Raw genomic sequence first — 13876 nt, 5'->3', positions numbered from 1 at the left:
GCCCGCAAATGCCGTTCTCACGGCACTTTTGTTTCAGGCCTCAACAGTCCCGGCGCCCAGGATGCGGTGCTCCCGCCCTCAGCTCCACGACTGTTCCCAGGCCGGCCGGTTCAGACGAGCCCAGAGGACGCCGACATCAGACCTCCTCCTCTGTCACGAACCCGCCCCTGCCGGGCGCGCGGAACAAGGTAAGTGCTTTGAGCTTATTCTCAGCACCAGAGCCTCGGGACGCCACAGAGCCTCCCGACGCCGCGTTACCTGTTCCGCACCGCTGCGAAGCCCCGCCGGGTACGTCCAAAATACTTGTCCCCTTGGTGCCCCTAGCACAGAGCGCAGAGGCATGGCTTTCTCTGCCCAGCTCGTCACGCTGGCTGCACCGGACCATTCGACTCGGTTACGCAATTCAGTTTGCCAGGTCTCCGCCCCCCTTCCTGGGCGTTCGTTCCTCCGCAGTGCACGGTGAACATGCCCTCTCCCTGCGCGAGGAAATCGCCTCCCTTCTAATCAAGGACGCGATAGAGCCTGTCCCTCCAACCGAAACGAAGAAGGGTTTCTACAGCCCTTACTTCGTTGTACCCAAGAAAGGCGGTGGCATACGACCGATCTTGGACCTGCGAGTTTTCAATCGGACCCTGTCCAAACTCCCGTTCAAAATGCTCACCCAGAAACAAATTCTATCTGGCGTTCGGCATCTAGATTGGTTCGCAGCGGTAGACCTGAAGGACGCGTACTTTCACGTCTCAATTCGCCCTCGACACTGACCCTTTCTACGGTTCGCATTCGACGGCCAGGCGTATCAGTACAAGGTCCTCCCCTTCGGCCTGTCTCTGTCCCCTCGCGTCTTCACGAAGGTCGCAGAGGCGGCTCTTGCCCCGCTACGAGGAGCGGGCATACGCATACTCAATTACCTCGACGATTGGCTTATTCTGGCCCCCTCGCAGGAATTACTATGCGCACACAGAGACCAGGTGCTCGAGCACCTCCGCCGCTTGGGGCTTCAGGTCAACTGGGAGAAGAGCAAGCTCACCCCAGTCCAGAGCATCTCTTTTCTCGGTTTGGAGTTAGACTCAGTCTCAATGACAGCACGTCTCTCCAACGAACGTGCTCAGTCAGTGCTGGAATGCCTCACTTCCTTCAAGCCAGGCACCGTGGTCCCGTTGAAGCGTTTCCAACAGCTCCTGGGGCATATGGCATCCTCCGCGGCGGTCGCGCCACTAGGGTTGATGCATATGAGACCACTTCAGCATTGGCTCCAGACTCGAGTCCCGAGACGAGCATGGCGCCACGGCACGCACGGCGTGGAAATTACCACTGCCTGCCTCCAAACCTTCAAACCCTGGATAGACCTCTGCTTTCTTCGGGCAGGGGTACCCTTGCAGCAGGTGTCCCGTCGCGTTCTGGTTACAACCGACGCCTCCAAATTGGGTTGGGGCGCCGTGTGCAACAGGCGCGCAGCCGCAGGCCGGTGGAACCAAGGCCCGCTGCGCTGGCACATCAACTGCCTAGAGCTGCTGGCCGTTCGTCTTGCCCTGAAGAAATTTCTTCCGATGATTCGTGGCAAACATGTCCTGGTCAGGACAGACAGCACCACGGTGGTGGCTTACATAAACCGCCAAGGCGGAGTACGCTCCCCCCACATGTCACAGCTCGCCCGTCGTCTCCTCCTTTGGAGTCAGCAGCGACTGGAGTCGCTGCGCGCCACTCACATCCCCGGCAAACTCAATGTGATAGCGGACGCGCTGTCAAGACAAACCTTGCCTGGCGGAGAGTGGAGGCTCCACCCCCAATCGGTCCAGCTGATTTGGGACAGGTTCGGCAAGGCCCAGGTAGACCTGTTTGCCTCCCAGGAAACCTCCCACTGTCCGCTCTGGTATGCCCTCACAGAGGCTCCCCTGGGGACAGATGCTCTGGCACACAGCTGGCCCGTGGGGCTGCGCAAGTATGCTTTTCCCCAGTGAGCCTTCTTGCACAGGTGCTATGCAAGGTCAGGGAGGACAAGGAGCAAGTCACTCTGGTGGCCCCCTACTGGCCCAACCGGACGTGGTTTTCGGATCTCACGCTCCTTATGACAGCCCCTCCCTGGCGAATTCCCCTGAGGAAGGACCTTCTTTCTCAGGGACGGGGCACGCTCTGGCACCCGCGCCCAGACCTCTGGAAACTCCACGTCTGGTCCCTGGACGGGACGCAGAGGGTCTAGCCGGCCTACCTTTAGCCGTCATAGACACTATTAACCAAGCCAGAGCCCCTTCAACCAGGCATCTTTACGCCCTGAAGTGGCGTCTGTTCGCGAACTGGTGTTCTTCCCGAGCCGAAGACCCGCAGAAGTGCGCAGTTAGGTCAGTGCTCGTGTTTCTTCAGGAGAGGCTGGAGAGGAGGCTGTCCCCCTCCACCCTCAAGGTGTATGTTGCTGCTATCGCGGCCCACCATGACACGGTAGACGGCAAGTCTCTTGGCAAGCACGACTTAATCGTCAGGTTCCTAAAAGGTGCCCGGAGGATGATTCCCTCCCGGCCTAACCTATTTCCCTCCTGGGATCTCTCGGTCGTCCTGATGGGACTCCGGAGACCCCCTTCGAGCCGCTTGACTCAGTTGGACTCAGGGCCCTCTCTCTCAAGACGGCCCTGCTGATCGCGCTCGCCTCCATCAAGAGGGTCGGGGACCTGCATGCGTTCTCTGTTAGCGACGCCTGCCTGGAGTTCGGTCCGGCAGACACTTTCGTGATCCTAAGACCGCGACCGGGCTACGTGCCCAAGGTTCCTACCACACCCTTCAGGGATCAAGTGGTGAACCTGCAAGCGCTGCCCCGGGAGGAGGCAGACCCAGCCCTCTCACTGCTGTGTCCGGTACGTGCCTTACGTATTTACCTGGACCGCACACAGAGCACCAGACGCTCTGAGCAGCTCTTCGTCTGCTTTGGGGGACAGCAGAAAGGGAACGCTGTCTCCAAGCAGAGACTCGCCCACTGGGTTATTGATGCCATTTCCCTGGCTTATCACACCCAGGCTGTGCCCCCCCCTTTGCGGGTCCGAGCCCACTCCACCAGGAGTGTGGCGTCCTCATGGGCACTGGCTAGGGGCACTGCCCTAGCAGACATTTGTAGAGCTGCGGGCTGGGCAACACCTAACACTTTTGCGAGATTCTACAATCTCCGAGTTGAGTCAGTTTCGTCCCGTGTTCTCTCAGGTACCGAGCCCGTAGAACTCGGTGACACGCCGACGATCTGACCGGGTGGATCGCTTGCACCCAGCCCTTCCCCTAACCAGGGAAACAGTGCGCCTTCTTCCTAGGAGATCCTAGGCTTGGGACACTGGTTGGCTCCTCCCTAGCCCTTGCGGGTCGCAGTTCTCGCGGAGGGACTCGCCGACCCAAACCACTGCGGGTACCGCTAGCTACCCTGTACTGGTATAGGGGCCCCACAGGTAAGGCCTCCTGCTCGGACTCCCCTGTGTGTAAAACCACGGTTCTGTCCCCTCACGTGAGTTGACGCCGTGTTTCCCTTAGGCAGTCACAGCTGCCCCAGGTGCCGTGCTGTATGCTCCCCCCTCTTTGAGGCTGGTGCTACCACCGCACTACTGTTCCGCATAAGGCCTAGGTATAGGCCATGCGATGTATGTGCCACTCAAATTTGCCTCCCCTCCGGGTAGGTGTGGCCTCCGCAGGGTCTTCCCCGCCCTACCAAGGGCTAAGACCCCCTTCCCTCAATGCGTGTAAGGGCCCCGGCTGTAGTTGCTCTATGCGAGAAACATAGAGAGAAAAGAGGCCCAGCCAGGCTGGCCCGTTCCCATGTTGGCGGCCGTCACCTTGTTCCCCCCTCCGGGGTAACGATAAGGAGTCCTGATGGCTTAAATGGGGCATTGGGGAAGGGTACGTGCGGCTGATACAGTTGGTCGTTCTGCACGTAGGAATACCTGCTCGCTCCTGTATCAGCGGATCACGTACACGGCTCAGCGCATGGCGCTTTTTAAGTGGACCCCTAGTGTCGTTCTCTGACACAACGTAAGAGAGCGACAGAAGGGGAACGTCTAGGTTACGTATGTAACCTCAGTTCCCCAATGGAGGGAACGAGACGTTGTGTCCCCCTTGCCACGTCGCTGAGCCGAGCCCCTGTTGTGGCCGGACCATTTCCGGCTCCTCAGAAAAATCCTGAATGAACTCCCGTATTTGCGCCGCTTAAATACCCGTATGTCCGGGGGCGGGACATGCAAATACTGGCTGCCAACTCTCATTGGCCTTTTTTCATAGTACAGAGGTGAATATCGGCGCTCAAGAGAGACCCCTAGTGTCGTTCTCTGACACAACGTCTCGTTCCCTCCATCGGGGAACTGAGGTTACATACGTAACCTAGACGATTTGCATGGAGCTGCATGCATTATCAAATTATCCAAAATGATTAATACACAAACACTCAAGGGGTGGAAGATGTGTTGAACTATGGGCGTTCCAATTCTGCAGAAGTCTATGAAGCTTTCGGCAGAATTCTGTGTAATAACGTTACACATGATAAAATGTGTTAAACGGAGAGCTAGATTCTCATAGGTAGCTGAAATAATTAAATATAAATCAGCCAAAATGTACCATTGAGAGCTGCACTTTGTACTGATATTGTGGAAGTTGTTTTATGTTGATTGAATATTGCACTTGACACATAATTATATTTCTATTATTAAGTCACTCCTGCCCTAGTTTTATTTAATTTTGCTGTTGCACTAAATGTCTTGTCGTGTTGAGATAATAAGTGTTGTATGTTTATGTTAGCAGAGTCTACCTCAAGTATTTCAATGCCCAGTTCTTACCTTGTGTAATCTGTGCAAATGACATTAAAAATAACTTTGAACTTTGAAATGTCTAATGAACCAACATGCAAGGGAATGTGTCTAACCTTGTGAATGAAGGTGTTTAAATTCTGTGGAGTTTTCTGAAATCACCAATTCCATACAAGTCTATGGAAAGGTAAAAACTCTGATCGCAGGCACTTGGATTAATGAATAAATGTCACCCCTCAATGTAAAAACTCATTCATTCATCCCTCATTTTATACCCAGCTCCAAGAGGGATTCCCTGTGGCATGTGATCCGTCTGCCGGGCTGGCCGTTCGATAATATGGAGAAAGAGAGGCAGAGAGAGATTGCAAAACATCCCTGAATGCTGTTACACTGGCTTGTACAAATGAGCTTAATGCTGTCGTGCGTGATGCATGACCCGGCTTCACTGATAAAAGGATGGAAGAGGCAGAGAGGGAAGTGTTGGGGGTGGGGGGGTTGTGATGTGACACTAATGCCCTAATGGCCTGATGTAATGGCAATGGTTATTGAGCGGATGATAGCATTGTTGTAAGCGAACGGGGGTGCGGCCAGGGGAAATAGACTAACAGGTGCTGATGCTACAAGAGCGGCTCAGAGGAGAGATCTATTCATCTTTAGCCCGCCACAGTACAGGGCAACAACACAGAACAGAGCAACCGCTGGGACTTCCAGACTCAAAGGAAGGAACAAGATGCTTACTTTTATTTGTTTGATGCATGCAAATACAAACACACACATACACAATGAGGCATGAATTCAGATAAACAGTGGGGTGCCAAAGTCCACATTGAAAATCTGGGATTCAATATGTAATATATATATATATATATATATATATATATATATATATATATATTATACATTTTGAAAAATGCAACACAAAGACTTGTTATGATGAAAAATTAAAAAGGAATATTTAAGATTCTACACTATTTCTAAGTCACTAAGCAAATTAGCAAATTTGTGACATTGACCATGTTACCTCCTTTGTACAAAAGGTCTGAATTTCTTGCTTCTGTTGAGTCACACAAGGTTCTCTTTGGAATATTCTCAAATATACCTGGATAATATGTATCACAAACTTGTAGAATCCAGCTTGAGTGCATGCTGTCATTAATGCAAAATGGGGACATACCAAATAAAAAGAAATATGTACATTTTAAAATTCCACTTCTTATTCATTATTTGTAATGGAAAAAATAAATAAATTAGACAGTTAGAAAAATGCAAAATAGAAATATTTTCACCAGTGGTCTTTTGAACCTCACTGTATATTTCCTTGCCAAATGCTTAAGTAGACTATTTTCATGTCATGGCTTTTCATCATGGCGCACACATGCAAGAGTGCCCTAATTTGCAGCTTCTTTATGGTCGCTTCAATGCATCTATGTTGTCTTCTTATCAGGCTATTTTTTTTAGGCTGAGGCCTGCACCATTAAAAGGCAGCCATGCATGAAAAGAGCCTGTTTACACAGTAATTTCACAAAGCTATGGGACCCGCAACAGCGTTTAGCATTATCAAACATACACTAATAAATCATGCTCCCTTTTCTCATTTCATTCACTGATGTGCAATGAAAGAAGTGGGAAAAGCTGACAAGACACATAAAAAGATGTAGAGCAAGCAAGAGAGTGAGTATGAGAGAGTTACAATAGTAATGTGAGCGAGGGGGAGTAAATTGGCATGTGTAATTCAGCACAGCCTTTTCATCTCAGCATAAGATACTCCAGACAGATAAGGTGTCTAATCCTCTGCCTGATCAAAAAAATCTACATTTTGCCAATTAAAGGGTCTTTGCCAGCAGCCAGAGTGGGGTCCGCCTTCCCACTCAGCCCTAGTTTATCTCCCCCGGCACAGAGAACACACACACACACACACACACACACACACTAACACACACACTAACACAGACCACCCTACAGCGCCACCATCAGTCTCAACCACCATGTGTGTAGAGGGCCAGTGAGAGTAAAAGTTGGTTAGGATTAGGAATTGTCTTGCCAGTTGACTGGTAACTTTTTTAGGTAACTGCAACAAAATGTGGTTTGAGTCGAATTGCAATTCAAAGTTTATTAAGAATGCTTAAAGGTTTTTCACAAACAATTTAATAAAAAGTCCTGTGGTGGAACATAAACTGGTGGACAAAAGTTTGGAATATTGTACAGGTTTTGCTCTTATGGAAAGAAATTGGTACTTTTATTCACCAAAGTGGCATTCAACTGATCACAACGTACATTAATAACATGAAAAACTAAAAATTAATAACATGAAATACAATTACAATTAAACTACTTCAAAGAGTTCTCATCAACAATTCCTCCACGTGCAGCAATGAAAGCTTTGCAGATCTTTGGCATTCCAGCTGTCAATTTGTTCAGATACTCCAGTGACATTTCACCCCACACTTCGTGTAACACTTGCCATAGATGTGGCTGTCTTGTCGGGCACTTTTCATGCACCTTACAGACAGTATTTTCCAATTATCTGTTGTCCAATGTCTGTGTTTCTTTGACTACTCTAAATTTTATTTTTGTTTTTCGGTTTCAAAAGTGACTTTTCTTTGCAATTCTTCCCATAAGGCCTGAGAGTCTTCTCTTTACTGTTGTACATGAAACTGGTGTTGAGCGGTTAGAATTTAATGGTGGCTCAGCGGTTAAGGCTCTAGGTTACTGACTGAAAGGTCAGGGGTTCTAGCCCCAGCACTGTTAAGATACTACTGTTGGGCTCTTGAGCAAGGCCCTTGACCCTATCTGCTCCAGGGGTGCTGTTTCATGGCTGACCCTGCACTCTGACCCCAGCTTTGGGATATGTAAAAACAACTGTTTCATTGGCTCTGCACAATGAAAATAAAGTTGAATCTTAATCTTATTTCTCAAACTAGAGACTCTTATCTTCTTGTTTAGTTGTACATCTGGCCTTTCACATCTCTTTCTGTCCTTGTTAGAGACAGTTGTCCTTTGTCTTTGAAGACTGTAGTGTCCACATTTGTATGAAATCTTCAGTTTTTGGCAATTTCAAGCATTGTATAGCCTTCATTCCTCAAAACAATGATTGACTGACAAGATTCTAGAGAAAGCTCTTTCTCTTTTTGCCATTTTTGACTTAATATTGACCTTAAGACATGCCAGTCTATTGCATACTGTGGCAACTCAAAACCAAACACAAAGGCAATGTTACGCTTAATTTAATGAACCAAATAGTTTTAAACTGTGTTTGATATAATGGAAAGTGATTTTCTAGCACCAAATTTGCAATTTAGCATGACTACTCAAGGATAAGGTGTTGGAGTAATGGCTGTTGGAAATGGGGCCTGTTTAGATTTGATCAAAAATGACTTTTTTGAATAGTGATGGTGAGGTTTTTTACATTTAATGTCCTGAATATACTTTGTGATCAGTTGAATTGCACTTTGGTGAAATAAAGTACCAATTTCCTTCCGAAACAGCATAATCTGTACAATATTACAAACTTTTGGCCTCCAGTGTATATGGAATATTACTCAAGTTAAGCCACCAAAATGAAAATAAGGAACAAAATCACAATCTCTTCACATTTTTGTTACATGTGCAGTTTGAGACAGAATATAAGGTAACATTTTACAATAAGGTTCCATTTGTTAGCATTAGTTAACTACATTAGTTAACATGAACTAACAACAACAAGAACAACAGTTTTACAGCATTTATTAATCTCAGTTAAAGGTGCACTCAGTAATTTTTCCACATCCTAAAAGTTTTACCCCTAAAGAAATTAGTTGTAATTTTGAAACGTATGTATAAAATCATGAGCACTCAAATGAGATGAGGACTCTAGTCATATCAGTAACTTCACTAAATTCTAGGTACATGGGGCAGGGGCACCCTCATGACTGCTGCCAATTTAGAATCACATGACCAGCTGAATACTACTCGTTTAATCTCAGTAACCGTCTTTTTATTGGACAGTTTCACTCTTGGATTAAACTAATCATGGCTGACTGTGAATACAAAATTTCTACAATGGCACCTGTAACTGAAAACTTGATTTTGAATGATACGAGCAACACAATGACCTCTGCTGTTTGTCACAAATATGCAAGGCATAGGGATGGGAACTCTGGATCCTTAAGGGTTAAATCAACAATTCCTTTAGTACTTTTGAGAAAAAAGGATGTGGGCATAAGACATGCAATTCTTATTGAATTTACTAAGCATCCTGTTTCAAAATGTGAGGTCATTGCATATTTTAAACAGACAATTGCAAATTGTGTGTTTACGAAGACATTTTAATCAAGATATTTGATTTAAATTTGTATAAAACACTAAGCTTATAATGTGTATATTTAACTACACATTGTCATATCACCAACCGTCTAGTAATTACTGATGCAGTTCTTTTCAAAATAAATGATTGCGGTTCAGTACATTTTTCATTTACTAAAAAGAACCAGCTGATAAGCGTCTTTGTATGTTTTGTTTTGTAAATTCAAAAGAATTGAGTCATTAGAGCCATTTGTATGGGAATCGGACTCCAGTGGTCGTGCTGTGTTTTGTGCAGTAAACTCAAAATTAGCGACTCATAGAAGTAATTTGTTTGGGAATCAGACTACACTGGCTGCACTGTCGTTATTCGGTTGTGGTATTTTTAACAAATTGTAAGCAGTTGTGAATAAGAACCGGTTCTCTGTTCCTAACCCTCGCAAAGAAAAAACAATAAGTAATGCCTTTGTCATAGGGATTGCAAAATATGTGCAAAATGGTGCAAAATGCACTTTTTATGGCCAGTAATAAATATTTATTGAGGATGTTACCAAATATTGAAGATTGGGATCTAATGTTCAAGTTTAAGAACTGGTCATGAAAAACCCATTTTAATCTTCTACTATTCTTAATAATGTGGTACTGCAGAAAAGGTCTCCCACAATGTTTATGGTGGATATGGCCTTGATGTTTATGGCCAGTTAATTTACCCAAAATTGGCATGTTAAAAGTTTTACTATTGGACCGTAGTTGGTGGCAATAGTTAAAATTAAAAACGTACAGTGTAGAGATGACCACTTTGTTTCAATCACTCTTGCACATTTACATCTTATCTTGCAAACCTTTTCTTTCTTCGTCTTTCAAAGTCTTTTAATTTAATTCATCATTAAGTATCATGTTTGCCAGCAAACCCACACACATCAGCTTACATTAAAGAGCCCTTATCAACTATGTACCTCTAATGAAACAGAGGTAAAAGACAAAGAGAATGACATAAAAAAAATGGGATAGAACCCAGGCACCTGTAGTGGGGTTGGTTATAAGGGCCAGAGTGTTTGGGAAAATCAAGTGAATAAATCAAGAAAAAAGGCAAAATAAAAAAATAAATCAGTTCAAATTGACACCTGACTGGTATATGCTGACTGTGTAGAGCAGATAAGTGTGCTAAGTTGCAGAGATTTGATGTTTATCTTATCGAAAGCGCTAAAGCCGTGCTGATAAACGAGCAAAGCCATGCGTCACGGTGAGAGCATGTTTAACATAGCTGTTACACACACACACACACGCAACACACTGCACAATTACCAGACAGGCTTCTAAAATTAGTCTGTGATATGTGGGAAAAACAAGATATTACATATATTAACATACAAACAAAACTATTGGGACCACAGTGATATTTTAAAACTAAATTTAACCATTTGAAAACTACTAGCACATTAAAGATTTAGTCTGGTAAATCTGAATATATTTTATTTAAAGAAACATTTGTTGTTTGCAAAGTAAACATGGACAATTCAGTAAAGCTTATACACGAATCAAAGACAGACCACAATTTTAAAATCTTTTTTTTTTTTTCTCTCTCCAAACATCTTATGGTGGTTGTGGGATATGGGGGAGGGGTGGTACATTGCTTTGATGTATGGAAATCCAAGTCCCCTCCACCCCACAGTGATTCTTGTTGGACGAGATTCACTGTGGTCCACACACTGCACTCATCCTATTACTGAGGAAAGAGCGATAAGAACCCTCATCCCTCGCTCAGCTGAATTAGAGGGGAGGGACTCTGTAGGCAAATATTTTTATTAGCATGTCTTCCATTTCAACGGCAACATCAAAAGCAGAAAAATAAAACAATAACCAAAAGAAGGCGATGGAATTGAAAAACAAAAGCAGCTCTTTATGAGAAAGAGTGATGCAAATTTGATTTGATGAATAAATCAGATGAGAAATAATTATTGATTTCTAAACATGAAAATATTTGCTTTAATTGGCACTTTTGAAAACATGTTAAATAGAATGAAACCGGTGAATAAAATGATACAATAAAACTGGAATTTGAACTGCTTCATAAATGAGTTTTAATTGGGTTTTGACAAATTGATCTACGATTATTTTTAACAAAAATGTTATACTTCTAGAATAATTATGCAATTTTATAATAATTTAGAACTTAAGTTATCAATGAATTCTTAATTGAGAGACTACATATACAATTACATATAATTTCTGGACTATTATAAATTAATTTGACATACCGCAAGGCTTAAGTAAACTGCAAAAAAGAACTGAAAGGCGATTACACTGAAAAGAAATGGTAACCAGTTACAGTACCTTAAGTTTACATTTCTATTTGGTCAACATATATGGTACACACATGCACACATATACAGTATATATATATATATATATATATATATATATATATATATATATATATATATATATATATATATACATTAACCCTAAAATCTAGATATTGACGGATGCTGTTGGAGTGTCTCACTTTGGATGTGTTGCATCATAAACAGCAGTTTTAGGATGCTGTGTCATAGTTTGAATCTTAGAAAAGAACATCTCGAGACCCCTACATTTAGAGTTGCTCTCTGTCCAGCAAGAACAGCTGAATTCGGAAAGACATACTACTCATGTAACCGGTCCTGATCGACCTGCTCCAAGCGGGATTTGAACCAGGGTCTATGGCAAGGGAGGTGGGCGCACTAATGAGGAGGCTAAGGGATACAGCCTTTAACATCAGTGCGACTTTTGAGGCCAGCGGAGTGAAGTTTACACACACTGCACATCACACACCAGCTGGTTACCTGCTAAACCTACGCTGAGCGGGATTCGAACCAGGGTCTCCGGCATCTCTTGCATCTCTTGAGGCCAGGGGAGTGAGGTTTACACACACTGCACTGCACAAACCAGCTGGCTGCCATTACACTCATTACCATTACCTCACTCCCACCCAGGTCACGGCAACATTGTAACTGGTCCTGCTCAACCTGCTCCGAGTGGGATTCAAACCAGGATCTCTGGCATGGGAGGTGGGTGCACTAAGGAGGAGGCTAAAGGCTAAAGGCTACAGCCTCTAGTGTCAGTTGCTAGTGAGCCTATTGAGGCCAGGGGAGTGAGGTTTACACACTGCACAGCACATACCGGCTGGCTGCAGTTACACTAATACTACTCTTACTACTTCAGCCAAATCTGACTTTGGCAGAAATAGTAAGAATAGTATAGCAGTATTCCCATTCTGGGAATATTTCTATCAGATGTGTGCCTTTGGGGTTGATGTGTGTGTATTTGTGTACATTGTAGGTGAAAAGAGTGGAAAAAAGAATGGCTGTGTGTGTGTTGGCCAGAGAGAAGGGTTGTATTTTCACAGGAAGTGAGCTTTCATGTCTTTTCAGTCTCAGTTTAAGCCTGGGAGTGGCTGTGAAAAATGAGATGTCTAGAGCCAAGCATATTTTTTTAAATGTGTGTGTGTGTGTGTGTGTGTGTGTGTGTGTGTGTGTGTGTGTGTGTGTGTGTGTTTTAACCTATTTAAGAGTCTGAACTTGATCATGAATGAAAATACAGAATGATTATTTACATGAAACATAGATGTGATGTGTCTACTCACAAGTACAAGCTGCTCTTGAGTGTCGAACTCTCTGCAGCATCCCTCCCAGTGGCAATTGGTCTCATATACCACTTCTGGCTCCTGCTTGCCCTCCTCTTTATCACCCTCTTCCTTTACCAGAGTCATTCCATCCGTTTGTTCCTGTCCAGACACAAACACCTGCTCTGTGAGGGCCCAACACATGGAGCTTAACTTTGGGATACATATTGAAAACTAGAAACTCATTAAGGGGCATTGACTGGGGCATCAATCTGGAGGTTACAGTTGGGAACTGAGAACCAGTTCTTATTCAGATCCATTTAGAAAAAAAAAAATAATATACTGGAACCAAAGGATTGTCGTGAAAAGGTTTCTTGACACACACTGATATACACACACACACACACACACACACACACACACACACACACACACACACACACACACACACACACACACACATGTTGTGTTTCCATGTTTTATGGGGACTTTCCATAGACATAATGTTTTTTATACTGTACAAACTTTATATTCTATCCCCTAAACCTAATCCTACCCCTAAACCTAACCCTCACAGAAAACTTTCTGCATTTTTACATTTTCAAAAAACATAATTTAGTATGATTTATAAGCTGTTTTCCTCATGGGGACCGACAAAATGTCCCCACAAGGTCAAAAATTTCGGGTTTTACTATCCTTATGGGGACATTTGGTCCCCACAAAGTGATAAATACACGCTCACACTCACACACACACACACACACACACACACACACACACATTCCCCACAAGAGCTAAATTATCTGCACTCCTATTAGTAGTTGCTGCATTGCTACTCATTTGCATAAAATGTAACACTGCTCAACGTTATTGCATTGCTAACATTCTTTGTCACTCATGTTGCCTCAGATCGGCAACTCTCATTGACAATGAATGCCTGCTTTGCCACTGCAAATTGCTGTCTGTGTGATCACCCCTTTCGTCTACTGTTGTATTCGTTTAATAATGGGTGACTTTAATCTTCACAGGCATTAGCCACAAATGCAACTGCACTCTGATGCACATCAACACCTACACAAATATTACGCTACTGTGCATTACTGCAGTTTGACATGGAGGAAATTACTCCATTCAGAGATAAAAGTCTTATTGTGGAACAGTAAATGAGGGCTGTTCAATGGTGCAGACGAGATGGTGGATGATAAATGATGTTACTTTGAGTCCATGGCAGCTG

At 44.4% G+C, this 13876-nt stretch overlaps 1 protein-coding gene across 1 annotated transcript in view; it reads right to left on the bottom strand.

Moving 5' to 3' along the window:
* Window positions 1-13876, bottom strand: part of LOC127634864 (transcriptional activator GLI3-like) — a 171114-nt gene that overhangs the window by 12077 nt on the left and 145161 nt on the right. Inside the window, exon 10 of the mRNA XM_052114588.1 lies at window positions 12664-12804. Coding sequence (XP_051970548.1) covers window positions 12664-12804 — 141 coding nt within the window. The remainder of the gene's footprint in view (window positions 1-12663; window positions 12805-13876) is intronic.

The sequence above is a fragment of the Xyrauchen texanus genome, chromosome 42, assembly GCF_025860055.1.
Source record: "Xyrauchen texanus isolate HMW12.3.18 chromosome 42, RBS_HiC_50CHRs, whole genome shotgun sequence".
In the NCBI taxonomy this organism is placed as follows: domain Eukaryota; kingdom Metazoa; phylum Chordata; class Actinopteri; order Cypriniformes; family Catostomidae; genus Xyrauchen; species Xyrauchen texanus.
This window is presented reverse-complemented; position numbering and strand designations above follow the sequence as displayed.